The sequence below is a fragment of the Vanessa tameamea genome, chromosome 19, assembly GCF_037043105.1.
Source record: "Vanessa tameamea isolate UH-Manoa-2023 chromosome 19, ilVanTame1 primary haplotype, whole genome shotgun sequence".
NCBI classification, from domain to species: domain Eukaryota; kingdom Metazoa; phylum Arthropoda; class Insecta; order Lepidoptera; family Nymphalidae; genus Vanessa; species Vanessa tameamea.
The window spans coordinates 4,916,261-4,933,143 of NC_087327.1; the positions used below are offsets into that span (position 1 = coordinate 4,916,261).

A 16,883-nucleotide genomic window follows, 5' to 3' on the forward strand; every position below is an offset into this window, starting at 1 on the left:
ATTTGTGAACTATATTGGGCCTGTATTTGTAGAGGATAAAATTATTTATTATTAATTTATTGGTAAGTTTATTTGTAACGGTAATCTAATTTAATACCAAACTACACTAAAATTCTTATTCCTTACAAGACTGTCCACATACTGCACATAAGCAGGCCACCGTGCAACACGAAATGCTTCTTCCTCCATTTCTCGACGTTCTTCTTCAATATCAGCTAGTTCTTCTGGATCTAGTTCTTCCTCTTCTTCCTCAGCTGGAGATTCAACTTCTTCACCTTAACAAACATTTTCTTGTAAATTATTTTGTACTTTAATATCAAGAATTAGCTTTAAAACAAAATGAGCACTATGTACATATATGGATGTAGCAAACACAGAGAAATACTAACCCTCATCACGACGTGCCTGTCTCTCCTGTTTTTCGGCTTCTTTAGCTTCTCTTTTAAGACGTCGTGCCTCCCTTCGCTCGAATTTAGCCTGAGCTATTTCTGCCCTTTCTCTCTCCCTCTCCTCCCTCGCAATACGTTTAGCCTCCCGTTGCTCCATAATTGCTTGTAGTTTTTGAGCCCGAGCAAGCCGTTCGTCTTCATCCATAGTCGACTCATCTACTTCTTCTAATTCCTCCTCTTCATCATCTGACTGTATCATATTTTTTTTATTAATAATATTAGCCACTTTATACAAGAATTTGACATTATGAGTTCTTCCCTTCATCTTAATCCCGCCTAACAATGTAATAATTTGCAAGTAAGATAATTACATCTAAGACATTTTACTGTACCCGTAACCGTTTTGAAATCATTTTAAATGAACGCTTCTTTAATATTACCTCTTCGTCTTCTTTGATATTGAAAAATAGTTTATAGTTATCTTTCAATATATGTAGAAATTCGGCGTGACTTTGAAGAATCTTGTTTCGACTGTAAAATTCAAGATGATTCTATTCAAGTTATTCTCGCATTCATTAATAAGAATATTTTTAAACAACAGAAATGTTTTCTCATCTTACCGTACAACTAGTCTAGGGTGACGTTCATTAACAGCCAGAAGTTCTAGCTTTTCTGGATTGTCTTTACGGTTATGAAGCGGCGTATCACCCCAAGCTGCTATATTGGAGAGACCACGTCTCACATTATTTTGTGCTGTCAGTACTCTTTCTTGCAGCGTATTTATTGCTGCATAAACTTCTGCCATCCATTCTGTGACTTGATACGATATTTTAAAATAAAAGTTAGAAAATATTTTCCGATAGTGTTATTGTTAGGTTTAAAATTAAAAACCTTTAAGTTATATTATTATTATCAAACTTACAATCATCATTCCAGGTAAGCTCTTCTACACCTCTACCAAGAAGATGATCGATAGCCGATATTTCTTTTTCAATCAGAGCTACCTCTGTTTCATGGCTTCCCTCTCGTATTGCATTGTACCACGAAATGGCACGGTTGAGACGATTCATATCATACTGCTCGTACAAACGAAATATTTAAATAATTACATAAAGTGAATTAAAAACTAATAAATCTAATAAATTATAATAACAACCTGCAACTTTTCATTCCTTGCGTATAAATCTAATCCATCCTGCGGAATTCCTTGTTTTTCCAAATATTTCATATACCGAATCTCTCTCAGCAGCATCACCAACTTTACATAAAATAAAAAAAATTATGTCAATAATATTATTTTTATTTATTACATCTGTTGTATATTTGTTTTTAAATAACTCTTTTTTAGGTACCTCGGAGCTAAAATTATTTCTAACAAATGGAGGATCGCGATATATGAGGTTTTTGGCGAGGTGCATTTTACAAATATTAGGTACAGTTGTACACCACTGCTTAAACTGCCGGTCTTCTAATTGATTGAGGTAACTTAGCATTTCATTATGTTTTTGTTTCATATATAAGGCGTTTTCTGAGTCAGTGATTCTGAAACACCAATATAAAATAATGTCAACCTAGGAACAAATATGCACGAAAGGCTGGCCTAATAGACTAAACATAAAGCAATATAAGTTAAAACATATCATATTTCAGATTATTACAAGTAAGACATGTGCTTACGGATCTTCAAATAAAATAAAATCTTCCATTGGCATTTGTATTCTTCGCCGTAACTTATGAATCCACCACATTATTCCACCCACCGGAGGCAAATAAGGATCTACCATGGGTCTCTCTACACCTTTAGGATTCAATTTCTACAAAAGGAAATACTTTTTTTAGGTTCCTAAAACTCAACTTCTAATCACAATCTATACTTCCTCACTTTATTGTATGATAAATACGAATGTGTGTTGGTACTTCTTTATTCCAAACAGCAAGTTAATAGTAGTTCGACGTGATATATGAGTTCACGCCCGGAAACATGGGTGACTCCAAAAAAATCATGGTAGTAAATAAAATTTCTCAAATTAAAAATATATGCACTGAATTTACGTGTACATTAAATTTTAATTTTCTTAAGGCTATACATAAAACTAATAAAACTTCACTTACCGCCATTTCTTCATCAAATATTTCTTTAACTGCATCAAGGTTTGAATGCATAAAATCTAGTAACTTAGCCACTTTCGGTTTTAATTCATTTTTAATAATAGGCCGATGGTACAGGTCTCCTATAATTTGGAAAAACTGAAACATTTTTTTTTACTTTAGTCAAATATTTATCTAATAAGATCAAATCGTTAATGGTATTATAATTCCTGATTGATTTTGAAATTTTTAAGAATTTCCTGTACATACCTTAAAGAAATGTTCCAAATCATGGCATTCGTCCAAACCCTGCGAGAATAATGAAGCGAGTCTTCTATCAACGTCCTCTAATACCGCCATATGTTTATCATAATCCGATAAGAATCTCGTATCTTCAGGATCCGCAGGATCGTAGGTAATATTGCCAAGATTTTGATAAATCAAAGTGTATTCTTCCAATACCTAACATATTTACCCAAGTATTAGAAAATCAGTAAAAAAAAACACTAGAATAACAATTATAAAATATTATTAACCAAAATCGATTCAAAATAAAAAAATATATATTAAAATGATTTAGATGATATATATTAATAAAATAAATGGAATTGTTGTTGCAGTATTTAGCTACGAATTTAAAGATAAAAGACTTACACCATACTTTATAATTTTTGCAGATACTTAAAACTTCGCGATATTTTGAAATAACTTAATCCTGTCTTAAACTACATTTTTTACCGTAATCACCTTTATACACTCCGTACTTAATATCTTGCCTCTGAGGCCTGAAAACTCTACTTTCTCCAATTTAAGTATTTCGACCGTAGCCTCTACAATATTATCGATCATCTTTAGTCTCTTCATGAAGGTGTTAAAGCGCATGAAGACACGATCGAAATCGAAGGACCATCGCACGGGCATAACGCCCGGTGGAAAGAATGTATGAACTTTATCACGGTTCATTTCATAGGTATCACTGTAATTAAATAATTTCAGTATAAACTTTTTTACTTTAGTTACCGCCAGACACTGAGAAATCAGAAAAGCTTTTAAAGAATAACACTTACATAAAATGGTTAAGAACACCCATTGCCTTTCTCAATTTTATCAACTGTTCGTCCGCATCCCCTTGGAATATTGACATGGGGTCTACTGAATTCGTACATTGTTGGATTACTAGATTGCATACTTCACGTAACAGTGCTATAAAGTAACCACAATAATTAACCAAAAAATTGTGGGTTAAAGTTAAATTGACAAATTAGTCATTTTAGTTTTAAGATTGTAGAAAATATAAGAAGTGATTCAAACATATCATTTGATAATAAAAAGGTTATAAACATTACATGATTGATTACAACATTTTCAAAATTGACAAAATATAAAATAATATAATTTTGTTATGCTGTGACTTATAACGATAAGCAATGTCACCAAATCACCAAATTCTTACGTATTAACTTTTCGACGTTACAATAATATCGTGAATTTCCCCAAAGCAACCCAATACAGTGAAACATTGGCCGTATTAGAGCTTTTGCATCAAAAAAATCACTCCCTTCAAAAGTTTCAAAATGTTGTATCAAAGGCTTCTGATAAACATAAATGTCTCTGCATTCTATTATGGCTGAAATTAAAAAATGGAAATGTTGACCATAATAATCACAATATATATAATACACAAAGAGTTAAACTTGATGCTAAATGCATAAAAACGGTACTTGAGATAATTGTTAATACATTTAATACCACAAATTTTGAGAATGTTATACAGAATAAAGAAGGTTTTGTTATAATAAAGAGTTAGTTCGCAATTACTTCATAAAAAATCTTAGTATCCACAATTCTTACCGGCTACTACATTAGTGAGCATTGATTTGAAACAAGCAAGGTACACGCTGCGAGTGGACTCCAAATAGTGTGCCATTCGTTTAACACGAGGGTCTCGCAGTTGCGAGTATATGCCTTCCAAGTTGCGAAGTCTATGCGTATAGAACTCTATATCTGATATTGGTAGAGGGAACTTTGTTCTCTTAAACGCTAGATAAAAAGCAAGTTAATTTGATTAAAAAAAAAATGGAATAAAACTTTTAAATAAAATAAAAATTTATAAATGCCGGATCATATACATACTCATATACTTACCAATATAAGAATCTTCTTGCAACAAATCGTAAATTTGCTGCGCCCATTTAATGATGGCTCCTTCAATGTTAGTCTTCAAATATAAGTCGACATCTTCTGAATCACTAAATATTTTATATCAATTTTGTGTTTAAATTACTATTTATTATTTTGTTTTAATATTCATTTCAGTGAAATTGTTTTGTCTTCGTGTTCAATAAATGATATTACTTATATTATTATTATGCATCCTTAAGACTCCTTTTTGGTCAGTGCTTGCTTTCATATAACTTTCAGGAACATACAAAAGTAACCTAAACTTTAAATTTATCAACTGTTACATTAATTTTAATTAAAGTTAAATTACCCGTTACCTATAATTATTATTAGTAACCGATCATTTAATATCTCTCCTGGTTTTAAATCGATTCAATATATTATTTTCTATTTACGCAATACATATGTAACTGTTATACGCTTTAATGCAAGGAAATCTTGTTAATATCTAAACATAAACATGTTGTAAGCAAGCCGGCAAATAAATCGTGTAAATTATTAATTAGATGTATTTCAATGTTTGATAACAAAACCTGCCGCCGCTTAAACCTTCATATATTTAGAGTACCTATAATAAAGTTTCAATAGTATCTTATTTCCAGAATATAATAATATATCGTATTATAACCTTTCCTTTAATCTAGCTTCTGCATGGTATATATTTTCGACACCTTCGGGCATCGGAAGCATTATTTGGCTAGACATTTCTCCTTTAAGCTATAAACAACAAATACATTTATTAAAAATACCACAATATTATTACAAATATCATGTATCATAATATAAGACGCGAAGTATACTTGATGCATCAAATTCCTCAGTTCGTTGACGTGTCTTTTCATGTCATTCTGCACTATCTTAGGCCATCCTTTTTGGTTTTCAGGATTACAGAGCAGAGGACCGATCACTTCGTCGGCCATCACGCTCAAATCCATTAAGACATTGCCAGATATTTCGCCTATTGTAAGAGCCTAAAAAGGTTGAGGATTTTATAAAAACTAAGAAAGTGCTCAATAGTGGCAGATGATTGCTATAATCTAGATTCGATATTTAACTTTATAAAGATTTTTTCTCTGGAACCGATGAAGTTACATTACACATTCTCATTGTTTCGGTTCTCTTACAGTTAATATCGCTTTTAAATTAATGCAACTGTAATTTTAAATGTTTTTTTTTAATTATTAACTTTTAATTCAGAGAAATATGAGTACTAAAACAAAGTAACAATTTTATAATAAGATCCCCACGGACACTGTGATATGATATTTGTAATTTGTTTGAACTATTTTCTGCTTGAATGCCTTGCAATTTTTTTTATATGGGAATTTAATGGTAGTATTTCTTATAATGTATCATTATAAGAAATACTACTTTCCACTTTTCGAAATCATCTACTCATAAAGAAAATTAAAAAAATATATATTGCCAGTATTACTAATATTGTGAGATAATAAAGTAAAACATTAAACAATAGATTAACATCACCCTTTATAACTAAAACCCACCTTCCGGAAGTTCGTCTGCGTTATTTTGTCGTCTACATTTCGTAAAAAGTAAACCATTTTTCCTCTGCTTATAGGTGGAAAGCTCGTAGCGCAAGTCAATAAGCCGGCTGTATTTATACGAAATACGATTATATCAAACTTCGGCATCTCAAAGAACTTAAATAGGATGTGCTGTAAAAATATATCAAAACAATTAATAATTTAATCGATTTACTCAAATTACAAAATTTAATTTTTGTAAATCCAATCAGAATTCCAATGTTGTTAATGCACGGCAATATTACCTACATATCTATTTAAAATAAAAGAAAAGTACTGTTTGTCCAAATTCATCCCCAAACAGGAAATTTATGGGCTGGCAAATGGGCCACTTGATGGTAATTGGTCACCACTGCTAGACATTGGTACTGTTCGAAATATTAATCATTCTTCATAACACCAATGCACGTTAACTTAACATATCTTAGGAACACTTCGACTGTCACTTTTTATATTAATAAACATTCGTTTTTGACCTACTCAAAATTTGTAATAGCAGATCTATTATCAATGTTTTTCCTGATATTATTTATTTTAACACTGAATGACCAATTATTTTGCTTTGTCCTACATCAGCGAGAAATTATTTAGTACCATTTCCTATTAAGACTGATTTTGCTACGATGTACTTAATTTAAACTACTAAAGCTACGACGTTAAACTTGGTACTATTATTAACCCTTAATATTACCCTTTCATCTCCCGTTATAAATTTTGTCCATTTTTCTATTTTTTGTTTCAGAGACCTTAAAATGTATTCACTCATAAACTCTAAACGAGTATCGACATCTTCTTTCTGCAATACAAATGGAATAAGTGCTGTAAAATGAAATTAATAAATAAAAGCCTAATCCTAGAGGGGGAACCAGGAGATCCTCAGTACAGGGCAACCTGGTTTGGGCTCATACGTCCCACACACAATTGTATTTATCATTATCGTGCATGTATAATGTAAACTGTAATGGCTATGGGAGACAATAAATAACAATAATTTATTATTATTAACTATGAATTATTGTTTCAAAATATAATAAATATCCTAACACTTACATCACCCATTTTATTAGATCTATTCTACGTTTCTTAATACAAATTCTGCATTGTTAGTTCAATGAAATAAAATATAATTATCGTAATAATGTTAATTATGACTAAATCAAGATAAATAATTAAAACACTGTGTTTTCTACTGTTACTTTATAAAAAGTTCTCCGTTATTCCTACAAGCAAACAATGAGAAAACTAAATCAATTTAATACGTTGCTTAGCAACAATTTTTCATTTAATCGAATTTGGAATCTTCGCTAGGTACTTGTCTTAAATATACTACAAAAATTAGGAACTTTTTTTTTCTGTAATATTCTATTTAAAAAATATTCACTGTGGTTTCTTTTCTATGCCTTCTCCGAGTTATGAGAGAAAACGAATTCTTAGATTTTGATATATTTTTGTCTAAAAATAAACGGCAATTTTGTTTTTAATTTCCTTCTACATTCCTGTGAACATTCCGAACAAGCAAAGAAATGACTGTACTTTTTCATATATTTCCGTTCATTCACAAGTGGATAATTCGTATCCCAATTTACCCATAAACATAACATAACATAATCAGCCTGTAAATTTCCCACTGCTGGGCTAAGGCCTCCTCTCCCGTTGAGGAGAAGGGATGGAGCATATTCCACCACGCTGCTCCAATGCGGGTTGGTGGAACCACAAGACCGTTATTGTGTCGCCATCTTGTCTTAAATAAACCCGATTTCAAATTCATAATTATTTCAGATAAGGAAAACTAACAGCCTATAAATTTCCCAGTGCTGGACTAAAACCTCTTTTCTCCTTTTTGAAAAGAAGCTTCGGAGCTTACTTTATCTCGCAGCGCGTATTAAATGACACATTATAGAAAAAATCATTGTAATGTAGCCGCCCGTAAATATGACTCTTTGTGGTGACATCATCACATAAATGAGATGTGGCAGAGTTTCATCCTAGGGTTGATGATTTTTACTCCATTACGAAACGAATTATAAGCAGAAATTATGCACATGAAACATGTGAGAAAACTAAAAATTCGAGTGTTTTATACACTAATCCATTTTGAAACGGCTTAAAACTTATTTTATTTAAAAACTATTAAAGTATTAAAAAATACTTTAGCTTAATGTATTTATAATGCATTATTACTCTTCAGCAATATATATGTCATTTTTTTAAGGATTTTCGTTAGATGCTCACATTGCCGTTTACGCTTTCTCAAAAAGTGTTTAGTGACGTGGAACAAACAATAAGATGCATTAGCACATCAGTAGAGGATAGATCGCTCGGATCAATACAATATAATAGTGGTTTTTTTTAATATATTATAAAACAGCATCTTTCCTAATAATATGGCCATAATATAATACCGAAATAAATGTTACCTAGTAATAAACAAATTAGAGATAATATATTTGTAGTTTATTGTGGTTTTGGTACTGATGAATAATGCACTATCCTTGCCTTTTAAACCGATAAAATTAGAGAAAAAAGTATGATCTATACTCAATGCACTGTCAAATGTCAATTTTCGCGCCATTCTCAATTCTTACAAACCGTCTAACTTGTGATTATAAATTTATTTCTCATTAATTTAACATACCTAATCATGGAAGGATTCGATGATCCTGGTGTATTTTTTTCTGATAATTTTGGTTTAGATGATCATGAATCCCAAGATCAAATTAACCTACAAGCAGTTAAGAAAAAATTCAAAGAGTTTATTCGCCAATTTCATACAGGAAATTTTAACTTTAAATACAGGTACAGACACAATAGCTATTTTTATTTATTGATTAACTATAAAATAGGTTATAACGATAGTCGATATACAAAGAATATTTACATTTTCAGAGATGCGTTAAAACGTAATTACAACTTACAACAATACTGGGTTGAAATTAACATTGAAGATTTGTCTAGCTTCGATGAAGTATTAGCGGAGAAATTGTATAAAAAACCAACAGAACATTTACCTATTTTAGAAGAAGCTGCTAAAGAGGTAACATTCTTATTCTAACTCATGATATATACATATTGACAAGATTGTTGTTATCTTGGAAATATATTAAAAACACAGATATAAATAAATATTTAATAGGATCCCATACTTTAAATTATTATTTGAAAAGATTCTGTGTATGTATATTGTTTTAATAGCTTTCTGTTACACTTAACACAATAATGTTCAATGGCTCCTGCTGGCATTGGCTGGATCAAAAAGTGAGATAAAGTAGTTGGACCCACATAAATAAGTTTTACTTTTCCTTTCATCACTTTTTAAATTTGTTGTTGTAGTTAGCTGATGAGCTGACCGCACCGAGACCAGAAGGTGAAGAGAAAGTGGAGGATATACAGGTGTTGCTACTATCAGATGCTCACGCTTCTAACTTGAGAGAACTTAAGGTATAATAATAATCTTAGTTTATCAACAGACTTTCTCAAATACAACTACAGTACTAGTAAACTTAACGGAATTCTCATTTGCAATAGAGATAGAACAGTAAAATTATTTTAACGCAAATAATTTATTAACTTTTAATCTGAGTAGTAGATATGTTATAAAACTAATAAATAAAGAAATATTTGTATAATTATATAATTGTATAATTTGTATAATTATACTATGTATACAACAAGTAGAATTATAATTTTTTCAGTCCGAAACAGTCTCAAGACTTGTCAAGATACCTGGAATAGTAATCTCAGCATCTAGCATAAAGGCAAAAGCTACTAAAATATCAATTCAGTGCAGATCTTGCCGTAATGTTATACCCAATCTGCCTGTAAAGCCAGGCTTAGAAGGCTATGTAATGCCTAGGAAATGCAACACGTAAGTCAAGCCCAATTTTATTATTTTATATAAACTTATTCATTACATCAATGAAAATAATAATTCACATACAAAACTAATACTTTAAATGACTTAAACATTTAATATATTATATAGCCAATACAAAGATATTAATCAGTGTGTATTTTTGTTAAAATTTTAATATTTTCTATATTTTATGTTCAAGCTAAGACTAATACAGTCTGCATTAGTAAAATATGTATTCAATGATTGTTTCAAATGATATTAACTTTTGTGCCACTCAAAACACAAGAAAAAATTAATTCATATGTAATAAATAATGCCTATGTACTTATGTTATATATTATTTGTACTACTATTTTAGAGAACAAGCAGGAAGACCAAAATGTCCATTGGATCCATATTTCATTATACCAGACAAGTGTAAATGTATTGATTATCAGGTACATTTATTTACTACTAAACTAATATTATTTATTTATTAGATAATTGGTCACTGTCTTATTAAATAATAAAAAAAATAATCAAAAGTGATGACAATAGTCTTAGTATAACTATAACTTGAATTGAGTACCTATATGGTAAGTACCATACCTTTCTGTTTGATAAAATATCTCATTAAATTTATTTAATTAATTTGGAATCATTTCACTCACTTATTAATAGTTGATTAAAAACTGAATACAAATCGAAATTAAATCAAATTAATATTATTTAATAAAATTTACAAAAATCTAAATGTGATAACGTTGGTAAAATATTATTTAGAATATTAATATGGGTACACAGGTATTGAAACTCCAAGAAGCCCCAGAAATGATTCCACAAGGAGAGATGCCTCGTCACTTGACTGTGTACTGCGAGCGCATCCTCTGTGAGCGAGTAGCTCCCGGCGCACGAGTCACAGTGCTGGGGATATATTCCATCAAAAAGATTTCCAAATTGGGGGTATGATTAATTTATATACATAATGCATTTTTTTTTAAATATATCTGATTAATCCAGAGATTACACTGATTCTCTAAGCACTTAAATAATTTCTTAAATAACTTTCTGTAGTTAATTTATTGATCAAAAACAAAGTTTGGTTCTCTGTTTAACTTGTTATAAATATAATGAATTTCAATTTAATTTACAGAGAGAAGGTAAAGAGAAGGGATCAGTAGGTGTGCGATCTTCCTACCTCCGTGCAGTAGGACTTACAGCAGAAGAGGGAGTCACTGGTGGACTTCAACCTTTCACTGCTGAAGAAGAAGAACAATTTAGGAGATTAGCAGCGGCCCCAGACGTTTATGATAGAATTGCGAAATCTATAGCCCCTAGTGTTTTTGGTGCCACTGATATGAAGAAAGCTATAGCCTGTTTATTATTTGGAGGTATTAACTTTTAAAATTTAAAAATATTTACGATCTCCTATTCAAAAACCTATGATATAATTATTATATATAACTTGAACTATACTTCTGAGTTCAGGAAGATATTGGTTGAAACAATATTTAACAAATGTGACATTGACCTCTCTCTTCCTGTCTTCTTCATGGCATAGGTCCATAACCACTTATCTAATTTAACTACCATATATAACATAAATTACAGTAATGTTATATTAATAACAGGTTCACGCAAGCGACTACCAGATGGTCTCACCAGACGAGGGGACATCAACATTTTACTACTAGGAGACCCTGGAACAGCCAAATCGCAGTTGCTAAAGTTTGTAGAAAAGGTAGCCCCTGTAGGAGTGTATACTTCAGGTAAAGGCTCTAGTGCAGCTGGTCTAACTGCCTCCGTCATAAGGGACCCTGGAAGTGTAAGTTTATGAATATTACTATATATATCATATAATAAGATAAAAATAAGATACTATATCTTAAATTAGATATCAAAAAAGTATTAATGAAATTCCTATGATTTTTTGACTCATTCGTCCGAAATTGTAGGTAATAAAACAGCTAAGATAATTAAAATGTAAGCCATATATAATTGAAATTCAAAAAAAACGTTTAAGTAAGTTTTTGTGTTAAATCAATGTATCTATAACATTATTTATTTTTCAAATTGCTTGCAGCGTAACTTTGTAATGGAAGGGGGTGCAATGGTGTTGGCTGATGGTGGTGTTGTGTGCATCGATGAGTTTGATAAGATGCGCGAGGACGACCGGGTCGCCATACACGAGGCCATGGAGCAGCAGACTATTTCCATTGCTAAGGTAATCATATTGGATGAAATTGTTTTGAATACCTTAAATATGAAAATGTTTTCTTTTGCTGTTTAATTGTACCTATATGCTTGAAAAATTTACACAGAATACTGTGTAAATGTCTTTGTCTTCCAAAATGTAACTTTGTTAATTAAACTTTTATTTTTTATAAGGACCTTACTGAAAGTATATTTTTATTGTTTTTCTTAAATATAGTATTTAAAAATTTCTTTAATTAATATACTGCAAAGCGTCGTTTCGAACCAATGATAAATTGTGCAATTGAGAAATATATTTTCATACAGGACATAAATATAATGAATAAATTTATCTTCATAATAATTAATTAAATTGTTGCAGTATTCTAATTATGACAAACTTTATGTTCTAGGCTGGTATAACGACTACGTTAAACTCTCGCTGCTCCGTCCTGGCCGCGGCGAACTCTGTATTCGGTCGATGGGATGACACAAAAGCTGAAGACAACATAGATTTTATGCCGACTATATTATCGAGATTCGATATGATATTCATCGTTAAGGATGAACACGATCAAAACAGAGATATCGTAAGTTAAATATATACTAGATATATTATTACACTCAACGAAGTATTTAAAGGTCTATGCTTTAAATCTAAATTGCTTTAATCGAAAAATTGCACATGTATAGGACTACTATCTGTCGAATGGAGACCTATGATTGCAACTACCATATCCATTTCGAAATATCGAGCTCCTGCCTATCATAAATATATCTCAGTAATTGCCACGAGGCCCGCCGGTTCGCAGACGCTGGCGAAGCACATAATCTCGGTGCACATGGGCGGCGCGAGCGCCGAGCGCGCGGCGGCGGCGGGCGAGCTGCCGCTGCCGCTGCTGCGCCGCTACGCCGCGTACTGCCGCGCGCGCTGCGGGCCGCGCCTGTCCGCCGCCGCCGCCGAGCGCCTGGGCGCGCGCTACGTGCTCATGCGCTCCGGCGCCTCGCTGCAGGAGCGCCAGACCGACAAGCGCCTCGCCATTCCCATCACTGTCCGGTGAGCTGTCTGCTCTTAGATTTACTCTTCGTTGGTTAACGATTTCGTTTACTTTTCACTCCAACATAAAGTATATATTCAACTTATGTAAGAAATACAGTATGTAGGTGATAAGAAAAGTGATATTCGACCGACTACAATTGTTAACTTAAATGTAATATTTCTTATTTACAGCCAACTTGAAGCCATTATTCGAATCTCCGAGTCTTTGGCAAAAATGCAGCTACAGCCTTTTGCAACAGAATCTCATGTGACAGAGTCTCTACGTTTATTCCAAGTATCTACACTGGACGCAGCAATGACTGGCAGTTTAGCTGGTAAAACTCATGATGCATATTATTTCTTAACTTTTTGTGAATAATTAGGTATATATCTATTAGTATAAGTATTATAAATACTATTTTTAATGTAAACATCATATATTTAATAGGTGCGGAGGGTTTTACGACTGAGGAAGACCACGAAATGCTCTCACGTGTAGAGAAACAATTGAAGCGCAGGTTCGCAGTCGGGTCACAGGTGTCTGAACAAACTATCATCCAAGACTTCCTGCGACAGAAGTACCCTGAAAGAGCCATCATCAAAGTGATTCACACTATGATAAGGCGAGGCGAGTTGCAGCACCGCCTACAGAGAAAAATGCTTTACAGACTTTCATAAGTGTATTATTATATTTTGTTAAGTGATATTTGTATTTTCTAAGGATTTTTTTTATTTGATAAGTAAAAATAAACAAACAATGATCATTTCAAATTTTATTTGAATTAGAACAACAGTTAAGAGGAAATATGAGGATCACTTTTGCTTTTAGTCATTTAATAAGATTGCTAAGTAAGCGTTTACAATAATATATAAGCATATTCAGAGAAAAATTCTTGAGTTCTACTAAATTATACATTTCGAGTTGAAAGATACTATGAAACTACAAAAAAAAACCAATATATTATTCGAATCGAAAAAAATTGTCGCTATTAATTTATTCATGTAAACAGCTGGTCACACCTACCATAGTTTATTCATATAAACATAATACTTTGTTTTACATCGTAGATATAAAATTTACTAAAATAAACTAAAATAACTTCCTTTGACTGACCACATTACTGAGCTCAGCTCGTAACATAATAGTTACTTGCAATGTGTCCTTCCTTAAACGCAATAAAAACTAAAATACACAGCACTTAGCACGTTATACGTGTTACGTTTTAAAAACTAATACTCTCCTGTTTCACCTTATCACGAATACTGACCTTATTACGTGAATTTATCGTCTCATCCCAGTTATACTGAGTTCATGACGCTCACATTATAATAATAACATACCGGTAATTTAGAGCTAATGCTCGACTAGAATGGAACAGAAACAATGCAGAATTCATATATGTATTTAAAATTCAACCATTCGCCATGATAGTTTAAAACTAAAGTGCTAACTTGGCAGTGATTATAAACTTAGAACTTTCAAATGATCAAATTATGCGTTTTACTAAAGATAATTATTAAATTAATTAATTGCTGAACCTAATTTAAAAGGATATTCTGGGTGATTTTCTACACCTTTCCAGAATAAGAAATTAAAAATTCTGCCTTCCTCCCCCTGGTCTATTTTTTTCAGTTGATTCACTTCAACGGGTGTCAGTTCGAAATCATAAATGTCAGAATTTTCCTGAAAATTAATTTTAATATTTTTATTTCAAAATCAATTATTTGTAGTTTTTTTAATAATATCATGACAATTACCTTAAGTCTTTTCTCGCTAGTACTTTTCGGAATAACTACAACTTTTTGCTGGACCAAGTATCTTAATAACACTTGAGCTGGTGTCTTTTGGTGATCTTGAGCTATTTCGTTTACATCTGGATGACCCAGTATATCCGGAAACGCGTCAGGGCTGAAAAAGTAATATTCTTAAAATAGGCAAATAACTCATTATTTAACTACAAATGAGAAACTCACCTATAATTATACTTGTTGACGAAGTGATCCTTCGCGCCCGGACTCCCTAAAGGGGCATACGCAGTGACTACTATATCATGGTCAGAGCAGAACTTGCGCAAGTCTAACTGCTGGAAATATGCGTGCAGTTCCACCTGTAACACCTGGGGCTTCACTGTACAAGCGCTGATAATCTTAGTAATTTGCGACTCGTTAAAGTTGGATAGACCAAGGTTACGAATGCGTCCTCCTTTTTGACATTCTTCCATTGCCTGATAAATATTTAAAGTAAAGTTTAAAAAAAAATACACTACAACGTATTTGTAAATTAATATAATAAGTACAATTTCCAGAAACCTTTGTGGAGTACGAAACATACAATTTTTATTCAGATACTCCAAAACGTTTTTTTACTTTTGTTAAATAAGTAAATTACCCTAAGGTCAAAGCAAAGCGCACCTTCCAAGTGCTTATATGATCCGTATCCATGTCCAAATCATATTCGCCATTACTCTTTACAACGGGCGTCAACGTCTCTGGGTTACAATGGAATCCGAAAGGCACGTGTATCAAATACAAATCTACGTATTCCATCTGCAGTCGCTTCAGTTGAAGATCTAGAAACTTCTTTACATCCGACGCACGATTTCCCACGTGAGGGAGCTGTAAAAATAATTTCCAAAAACTTATATAAGCTTCGACCACATTAAGTTTTGAACCTACACCACTTCTTCCACCAGAAGTACTTGATAGGCTTTGAGGCAATCGAACATTTTAACTGTATTTTTGTGTATAAAACAATATTTATTTGAATTATTTTTCAGTAGAAATAGTCACATATGATAAAAAAAAATGTCAAATTAAAATATATTTCCGGATAACCGTCTTTGGTTTATTTATTTAAGTAAAATAAAAGTTATACATCTTACCTTAGTGGTAATGAATAAATCTTTTCTTGTGCCTTTACCATTATCAATCCATTTTCTTATAGCATTACCAATAGCCTCCTCGTTGTTGTAATTAAAGGCAGTGTCGATATGACGATATCCTAAGTCTAAAGCTTTGTATACAGTTGACTCGATGACTTCTGGTGAAGCCTAAAAAATACAATATGGAATGTATAAATGGTTACAATATTTCAACACGAAAACAAATTTTGACCAATGAATGAATGAAATCTCTGATATTTTCAAACCTGCCATGTTCCCAATCCTAGCGTTGGCATTAAGTCCTCTGTTTGAGAAAGTTTAACGTACTTCATGTTTCTTACTAAAGAATGAATACAGCGACAAAAATATGAAATGTTATTGCCTCTTCTTTTCACAAAATTTTCACTTCTCAAGAACAATCTGACGGACATAGGAAATTGGCTTATCGCCAAACACTAATGTTGCGCAGTAGTTGATAGATAGATATTTGATATAATACAAACTTTACCAGCTTCAATTTATTTATTGTGTGAAAAGATCAAAAGAATGATAACTCTCAAACCTCGTTATTGATTTTTATGATGTAAGAGTATTTCATTCGAATTTCCCGGCTACCACGTTTGGGAATTTGAAAAAAAAATATATGATTCAGGTGTTGTTATATAAATACCCAAATAACAGGTTAATTATATAGTAACGTATGATTGAAAATATAAGTAAGTTTTTTTTATTTAA

At 31.9% G+C, this 16,883-nt stretch overlaps 3 protein-coding genes across 3 annotated transcripts in view; 1 reads left to right on the top strand and 2 right to left on the bottom strand.

Annotated features, from left to right (window-relative positions):
- LOC113396086 (dynein beta chain, ciliary-like) overlaps window positions 1-7,261 on the bottom strand; it is a 35,556-nt gene extending 28,295 nt beyond the window's left edge. The window contains exons 1-20 of the mRNA XM_026633870.2: window positions 7,253-7,261; window positions 6,894-6,998; window positions 6,164-6,334; window positions 5,459-5,629; window positions 5,287-5,375; window positions 4,623-4,726; window positions 4,329-4,517; window positions 3,931-4,104; window positions 3,545-3,680; window positions 3,225-3,453; window positions 2,748-2,939; window positions 2,502-2,636; window positions 2,067-2,203; window positions 1,742-1,931; window positions 1,546-1,647; window positions 1,312-1,465; window positions 1,010-1,205; window positions 830-920; window positions 390-639; window positions 127-275 (exon numbers count right to left, since the gene is read on the bottom strand). Of these exons, the coding sequence (XP_026489655.2) occupies window positions 127-275; window positions 390-639; window positions 830-920; window positions 1,010-1,205; window positions 1,312-1,465; window positions 1,546-1,647; window positions 1,742-1,931; window positions 2,067-2,203; window positions 2,502-2,636; window positions 2,748-2,939; window positions 3,225-3,453; window positions 3,545-3,680; window positions 3,931-4,104; window positions 4,329-4,517; window positions 4,623-4,726; window positions 5,287-5,375; window positions 5,459-5,629; window positions 6,164-6,334; window positions 6,894-6,998; window positions 7,253-7,261 (2,973 nt within the window). The remainder of the gene's footprint in view (window positions 1-126; window positions 276-389; window positions 640-829; window positions 921-1,009; window positions 1,206-1,311; window positions 1,466-1,545; window positions 1,648-1,741; window positions 1,932-2,066; window positions 2,204-2,501; window positions 2,637-2,747; window positions 2,940-3,224; window positions 3,454-3,544; window positions 3,681-3,930; window positions 4,105-4,328; window positions 4,518-4,622; window positions 4,727-5,286; window positions 5,376-5,458; window positions 5,630-6,163; window positions 6,335-6,893; window positions 6,999-7,252) is intronic.
- A 1,502-nt stretch (window positions 7,262-8,763) lies between these two features.
- LOC113396140 (DNA replication licensing factor Mcm5) lies at window positions 8,764-13,999 on the top strand. Its single transcript, XM_026633964.2, has 13 exons — window positions 8,764-8,998; window positions 9,089-9,236; window positions 9,533-9,640; window positions 9,895-10,067; window positions 10,414-10,492; window positions 10,839-10,997; window positions 11,188-11,425; window positions 11,666-11,859; window positions 12,118-12,258; window positions 12,641-12,817; window positions 13,040-13,284; window positions 13,459-13,601; window positions 13,715-13,999. The coding sequence occupies exons 1-13, from the start codon at window positions 8,844-8,846 to the stop codon at window positions 13,942-13,944; spliced, it is 2,190 nt and encodes a 729-aa protein (XP_026489749.1). The 5' UTR covers window positions 8,764-8,843; the 3' UTR covers window positions 13,945-13,999.
- Window positions 14,000-14,120: 121 nt separating this feature from the next.
- Window positions 14,121-16,730, bottom strand: LOC113396143 (1,5-anhydro-D-fructose reductase-like). Its single transcript, XM_026633966.2, has 6 exons — window positions 16,415-16,730; window positions 16,149-16,316; window positions 15,679-15,882; window positions 15,241-15,491; window positions 15,025-15,175; window positions 14,121-14,950 (listed from the first exon to the last, which is right to left on the bottom strand). Exons 1-6 carry the CDS (start codon window positions 16,577-16,579, stop codon window positions 14,789-14,791), a joined length of 1,101 nt encoding a protein of 366 aa, XP_026489751.2. The 5' UTR covers window positions 16,580-16,730; the 3' UTR covers window positions 14,121-14,788.
- Between the last annotated feature and the right edge of the window lie 153 nt (window positions 16,731-16,883).